General features: G+C 39.0%; 1 protein-coding gene across 1 annotated transcript in view; it reads right to left on the bottom strand.

Moving 5' to 3' along the window:
* Positions 1-7,429, bottom strand: part of Trhr (thyrotropin releasing hormone receptor) — a 32,269-nt gene extending 24,840 nt beyond the window's left edge. The window contains exon 1 of the mRNA XM_028768116.1: positions 6,641-7,429. Within this exon, the coding sequence (XP_028623949.1) occupies positions 6,641-7,429 (789 nt within the window). The remainder of the gene's footprint in view (positions 1-6,640) is intronic.
* Positions 7,430-7,920: the final 491 nt, after the last annotated feature.

Genomic DNA, 7,920 nt, shown 5'->3' with positions numbered 1-7,920 from the left:
TCTTTTTTTTTTTCTTTCAAGACAGAGTTTTTCTATGTAGCCTTTGCTGTCCTAGAACTCACTCTGTAGACCAGACTGGCATTGAACTCAGAGAGCCATCTGCCTCTGCCCCCTGAGTGCTGGGATTAAAAGCATGTGCCACCACCCTCAGGCAGGAAGCTATTCTTTATTAATAAAATCAAAGTGACACACTTAGCTATATGTGTGTTTTGACAAACTACTTTTTTTTTTTTACTTAGAGATTTATATATATATATATATATATATGTATGAAGATAGTTGAATTCACATGAATGGAAGAAAAAAATTAAAGGTGGAAGGTAAGCCTGTGTAAACAGCCCCGGTAAATTTGAAAAAACTTTAATGAAGGATCAGTGCTGAAAAGCTCACTACTTTGCCTTGTAAGGCCAATCATTGGCTAAGTTCCTGGCTGGGAGAAAAGATTACATTATATTGAGCTATTACATTGGATGTGAAGCAAGGGGAGGTGGGGTTGTTCTCTAAAATGTGCATGCAGTTGCCAGCTGCATGAGTCATGAAACCTAAAAACCTTTGTGCTCCCAACTCCTATATCCAGGCCATTCCTCTATTACGGCGCTGCCTCTGTCCTTTGTTTTTGTATTTAAATAGAGCCTTGAAGTGCAGGCTGCTGAGCTACTCCACTGGCCTGCCTTACACTTGTCTTCCCGCCTCGCCTTTCCAGTGTGGATATTACACTGGGGTTGCTTTGTGTTTTGACAAGGTTGCTTCTTTCTTTAAAAACTACACACACACACACACACTCACACACACACACAGACACTCACACATACACACTCACACACACACTCACACATACACACTCACATACACACACAATCTTTTGATATTATAATTATGTAATTTTTCTCTTCTTTTTCTTCCCTCTGGCTTCTCTCATATGTCCTTACCTTGTTCTCTTTCAAATTTATCACCTCCTTTTCTTTAATTGTTGTGTTCTTTAATTGTGTGTGTGTGCCTTTGTGTGTATTTAGAAATATATATATATATATATATATATATATATATATCAGGAAGCTATATATTACAAATATTTAGGTATATATATACACACACACACATATATATATACATATATATACACACACACATATATATATGTATATATATAAAACCCATCTCAGTCTGTATGATGTTATTTAGACATTCTCAGATCTGTCATTTGATATTAGATAACCGACTCATCTCTTCTAGTCTTCCCTGGAGAAAACCATCTTCCTACTTTCAGCATTCCTTACTTGCCTGTAGTTCTTCGTCTAGAGTTGAGGCCTTGTGAAACTTCCACTTTCCATGTTAGCGTGACTAGAACAACTGGTGTCTTCCTTGTTGTTTCTTTAAAGAGAACACATTGGGCTATCAAGAGGGCTCAGTTGGTAAAGAGTTTGCTGCATAAATATGAGAACCTGAGTTCAGATCTCCTGCATCCAACTGTGGTGCTGCTTGTGTCAGTTATCCCAACACTATTAGTAAAAAGACAGGGCATCCCTGGGTGCTCACTGGACAAAATGGGTGAGCTCTCTTAGGGAGAGAACTTGTCTAAAGATCAAGACAAGGAGCAACTGAAGAATATATGCTTTGTCTATCTTTGGACTTCAGACACACAAGCATGCATATATTTGTACATCACCACAAACACACACACACACAGGAACACACACATATACACATAGGTACACACATGCAAGCATGTACATACTTATATGCCACTGCACACACATGTATGTTTTTATACGCTATGAAGCACACACACACATACATATACACACGTACATACACAAGCATGTATATATTTATATACCCCTACGTGTACATATTCATATACCACTATATATACACAGATAAGCACGCATGTATTTATTTACATATTTATATTTCACTATATACCCAAACACATGCATGCACATATATACCATATTGTATGCACACACACGCACACACACACACACACACACACACACACACACGCACCACAAATAGGGGTGGTTAACATTAGAGAAGGACTGGAGGAAGGCAGAAAGAGAAGAGAACAGGCACATTAGAACCTTTACTTCTATGAAAAATGCCAAATGTCTAGGGTTGCTTGAGAGCAGAACAGAAGGGTGTCAGGAAGATTTAATTCCTGAAAAGCAGCTGACAGGTGGGGATAGAGCAAACACAAATTTTGTCTTGTGCGTATCACTTGATTTCTGCAACAACTCTGCAAGTGAATTGTTTGTTTTTTCCCATTTTATGGTTGAGAAAACTGGGGCTTAGAAAAGCTGATTAAGTTGTGATTACTTCTACTATTTGTGTTCTCTTTAAAAACTTTACATTAAATATTTTGGGAGTAAAAATGAGAAGCAAGCATAAATAATATAGGCTATAGTAACTTAAAGTGATTCAATTAAAGTAGAAGAAAAGAAATATAAGAAAATGGCAGTGGTGGTCTTTGACGGAGAGTCCCCTTTTCCTCATTCTTAATTCCCTAATCATCCCACACAACACTGTTACTTCATCACCTCCTAAGCACTGCTACCATCACCAGCACCATTCCCAAATGGCATGTGTTACTTTAGAGAGGGAAGCTCTTTTTGTTTTGTTTCTTGAGATTTCAACATTTGTTTCTAACAAAGCAGAGATGTCTGAAGCACTTTACAGAAGGAAGAGCTGGTATTTTAAAGTCTGGATTAATAAAAAAATCTGTAATAGAAATGAATAGACTCTCTGGGACCTTCTATTAGGACTAGGTCACTCTAGTTTCTCACTCGCTATACTATAAGACAGGAGGAATAGCTAAGTGGTGGGACTGAAAACAAAACCAGAAACCCAGTCTGTAAGACACCTTGCATATCCCTGCAGTCCATGGAAAGTAAATATTTGAAATGCCCAAGATGCAACTCACAGGCCACATGAAGCTCATAAAGAAGGAAGACCAAGTGGGGGTGATTCAGTTCTTCTTAGAAGGAGCAACAAAAATACTCAAGGGAGCAAATATGGAGACAAAGCGAGGGACAGAAACTGAAGGAGGGGCCATCTGAAGACCTCTCCACCTGAGTATCCATCCCATGTGCAGTCACCAAAGGTAGATGCTGATGTGGAAGTCAGGAAGTGCATGCTGATAAGAGCCTGATATGGATGTCTCCTCAGAGGTCTTCAAGAGTCTGACATATTCAGAGGCAGATGCTCACAACTAGCCATTGAGCTGATCATGGGCTTCCCAATGGAGGAGTTAGAGTGAAGGCCATTGGAGCTGAAAGGGTTTGTGACCCCATGAGGAGAGCAACAATACCAACCAAGCACAGCTCCCAGGGTCTAAACCACCAGCCTGAAAGCACTTAGGGAGGGATCCAGGGCTTCAGCTGAATAAGTAAGAGTGGAGAGCCCTGCTGGGCATAGGTGGAAGATGAGATCCTTGTCCTCCTGAAGGCTGGACGCCCTAGGGGGTGGGAATTTGAGGGTGGGGAAGTGGGAGGGTAGGTAGGGGTTACATCCACAGAGAAGAAGGAGGAGGGGTGAGGGGATAGGGGGTTCCCAGGTGGGTGGGGGATGGGGTAGGGGGACAACATATGAAATGTAAATAAAACATCCAATAAAAAAAAAAAAGGAAATGAGTTTGTTTATTGACCGTACAGAATTTTAACGAAAGGGTAGGAATTTTACCAAAAAGGTCTTCTGTGCTTCCGAACATTTTAGATTCAATAAATTATGCGGAAATACACAGCCAACGATTAAGATAATGTGTGGTAGAGATAGTTTCTCTTCACAGTGCTGAACATAAGAACCGAATGCACTGAGGGAGCTTGTGGCTCTGTGTAGGCAGAGCTGAAATGTAACAAATGCCACCCTTTAAACCCAGGCAAACCACCTACTGCCAAACAAAAGGCTGATTCAGTCAGGCAATCTTTACATACCTTCTAGCCACAGGGTAGAGTAATGTTGGATTTAATTGATCTCAACTCAGGGGATTACTAAAGTCCAATCAAATCGTTAAGTAATAGAAAAAAAGGTTTGAATCTAGACCTTTTACACTGGAGATTCAAGTAAAAAATGGATGGGCAAAGAAAACATCACATTTGTCTTTCACAGAAAATAATTTTTCTTTTATTTTCTTTGGAAATATAACCCTCTAAACTGTGTCCATTTGATTTTAGTAACTTGGCTAGAAGGACCTGGCCCCAATAAGTATTTATTAAAATGTAAATTATAGTTGTCTAAAAGAAAAATATCAGAGAGAAATAGTAAAATGAACACCCTTGGGTTATAGGACATAGAGATTTTAACCTTATGAGGAATTAAGAAGTGATTTTAGAAAATGGAAAGTCCAGAACATAGGTCATTTGCTTTGGAACAAACAGACCTTATTCACAGCTGTGATCCCATTCCCTGGGGCTGCCACTGTCCACCAAAAATGGCTGTCCACCCAGCCTGCTACCATATTGAATGGTCTATTTGTGAGCCTGTGATCATATTGATGGTCCAGATGTAAGCCTGCTACCATATTGAATGGTACTTTTTAAATCCCTATGTCACACATATTATTTATGTTCCTTTAAATTCTCCCTATAGATCAGTGATCCTCAGCCTTTGGATGATGACCCATTTGGGGGTCACAGGACCCTTACACAGGGGTGGACTAATACCTTCAGAAAACACAGATATTTATATTATAAGTTAAAACAGTAGCAAAATTACAGTTATGAAGCAGCAATAAAAATAATTTTATAGTTGAAGTCACCCAAACCTTAGGAACTATATTAAATGCTCACAGCATTAGGAAGGGTTAGAACCACTGCTATAGAGAATCTTACTTTTGCTTGTAACACTACCAGCCACCCTCAGGGGTAACTTTCAGCCTCTCTGTCTCATCTTGTACCCTTCCAATCTTCCTTATCCTGTTCTGTCAGTTTCTCATGTCTAAACACTACACTGCTCTCATCTTCCCCATTTATACCCTTTGAAAAGATTGTGAGCATGTAACATAACTGGCAATCTAAAGCACATTATTAATGCTGATAGGTGCAAATGACTGCAATTCAAAGAAAGGACATCAGGCCAGACAAACAAGATTTAAAAAAAATGATAACCAGAATATAAATGTGAGTATAAGGAATGCATTTTCTAAATGACCCACCTTGCTGCTAATATTAACTAATGTTTGGTCCCTAATTAAGATGTGCATATTATGCATTGTCGTATTGTATTTGTTAACATTTGTCTGGACAGATGGCTAATGTATCTCTCACCATTTCCATGAATCAGGCTTTGGTTAATGGCCAGCTATACCTTACATTAACATAGACACCATAGCATTGCTGTCTATGTTCAGAAGCAAAGACTTGGTAGTAGTTAGTCATGAGTTCCCTTTTGTCTTCATAATATGTGCCATGTGAATCAAGTGTCATATGTCATTTAAAATGATGCACATATTCTCTTTAACTATGGCTTTCTTCATTGCAAACATCTTCACTTTTATAAGTTTGCTCTTCCATGTGCATGTATACACATATCACAATTCATCCAGTCACAATTGCTAGCATATTAGGTAACCTAGAATTTAAGAACTTACAGTATGGATGATCCACTTACATGCTTCTAAAAGCACATTCAGTTTTCTATATGCATAAATAGAACTAACTGTTTTTTCTTGTAAAAGAAAATAAAAAAAATCAAGTGATTTGAAAGAAACTATATTGTTGATTCCATGATTTCTCTTTTCATTACGAGAATATTTACTTCATATTCATTGCAAATAGAGAAAGAGAAAGAACTGAGTGATAGGCTCATAAGTATCTCAGGACGGTTGTGCAGACACGAACAGATGAGTATATGCTATACAGCCTTCTGTTTTTGCAATATCTTATAAATGAGATGCTTTATTCACTAACAAAGCCATCATCTCTCTGAAGCCACAGGCACATTAGGCTATATGGAAGCATAAAAGAGTTCCAGTTACGCTAAGCTAGCAATCCTACATTAAAAATTGTTTATAACTCATGCAGTTTGATGTTGGCCATTCTTATGAATTTCCTCTGAGGTAATTTTATTCCAAGCTCCTGCATACTAACATTACTTGGAAAGATCTATGGAAAAGGGTTAGAGAATCATTTCTCATCAAGACCAACCAAATAAGGCTGACTGCCTCTCTTTTGTGGAAGTCAGTTGTGAGTAACTATACAATGCAAGAAAAGTTCCATTATTTTGACTCACTAGCCTATTGTCAAATTCTCTTGGTAAATGGGTAGTACAGTTCCTGAAGGGTAATTCTTTGTCATGCAGCAGAAATTTTCCCTACAGAGGTCAGAAGTGTTCTGAATGTTCTGATATCATTTTTCAGAGAGGAACAAGTGTTTTAAATCAAGGTTTCTGGGGCTCTGTCTACAGTCCCCCATATCTTAATATGAAACCGATTCCTGCTAAAGTGCTAGCAAATCCCTCCATTTAATTTTAGATCTTCAGTTGATCCAGAGGTGTGTTTAATATGGAAAGCAGAAGCTTATGCTTTGAGACATCTGCATGATTGTATTTCGCTTCTGCCATCAGCTAAGTAGGACAAAGTTGATTCCATCTCACAAAACTCTATTTCACTTTTCCTCTCTTGACTTGGAATTTCAGCTTTGCTTACCTGCTTCCTAGAAGATACAGTGCTGTTGAAACATCTGTTGGTGGCATTTAAATTCAAATTCTTGTTCTGATGGACTGAGTCACTTTTCCACATCTTAGAGTTTTCTTTAGGGTCTGAAGGAATAGGGTTTAAGAAGAGGATTCTAGCTATAAATCCATAAAGCACAGTGGCCAGGATCATTGGAACGACATAAAAGACACCGAAGTCCATCAGATAAATAGGCGAGTAGTAGTTCCTGGAGATCTTGTAGCCACAGGATACCACAATAGCACCTTTGTAGCTGCTGATATTGAGATCCAGCAGGAAGAACCAGAGCATACAGTAAATGGACGTGAAGGCCCAGACAAAGATAATGATTTTTTTGGCTCTGGAAAATGTGCAGAGAAACTGGGCTTTGATGGGGTGACAGATTGCTATGTACCTCTCAATGGTAAAGGCTGTTATTGAACATGAGGATGCATTAATTCCTAAGTACTGGAGATATGTAATGCAGAGGCAGCCAGCATAGCCATAGACCCAGGAACCATAGATGCTGTCGGTTATGTTGGGGAGGCCTGCAGCCACCAGAACCATGAGATCCGCCACAGCCAGACTCACCAGGTAGCAGTTTGTAGGGGTTCTCATGTGCTTTGTTCTCATGACAACTAGGACTACCATGATGTTGCCCACAATGCCCAGTCCACAAATAATGACTACAAGTAAGATGGTGACCACCTGGTATTCAAGAGCCACGGCTGCTTGTGGCTGGAGCTCGGTTTGGTTCAGTTCACTGACAGTATCATTCTCCATCTTCAGTGGCTTGAAGCTTCCCTGACGCAGAGACTCTTTAAAACATCTTTCCAGCCTTCACCCTTTTGTTGTTTGTTTTTTGTAGTAGTTCTTTCCCCTGTGAAAAGCCATACACATGTTCACTCACAATCTCTCCATTTCCAATCACGTCATACTTACGGGCAACTCATTTCCTCTCTTTACACCTCTGAGACTTTACACTAGTGGGGTGCCAATGCACTTCTGAAAACTCCTTTTTTGTTTATTTGTTTGTCTTTGGCAATTCTAGGCAAAATGAAGTATTGTTTTTGACCACATCACATTAAAAAGAACGACTTAACAACTCTCTCTTCACAGGGAAAAATCTTAAGAAAAGAGAAGCAGAAAAGTGTACTGTTTTGAAACAGGGTTCAGTTGGAAAAAAAACAACAATAAACAAATCTAAAGTACCAAAAATCCAAAAATGTGCTAGTTGCAAATGCAAAGAAACCACTCAGATGCTCTGGGAAAGT

This window comes from Grammomys surdaster, unplaced genomic scaffold, assembly GCF_004785775.1.
Source record: "Grammomys surdaster isolate TR1022 unplaced genomic scaffold, NIH_TR_1.0 63, whole genome shotgun sequence".
Classification (NCBI taxonomy): Eukaryota; Metazoa; Chordata; class Mammalia; order Rodentia; family Muridae; genus Grammomys; species Grammomys surdaster.
Note: the sequence above shows the minus strand (reverse complement) of the source record. Positions and strands in the feature narration are given on the sequence as shown.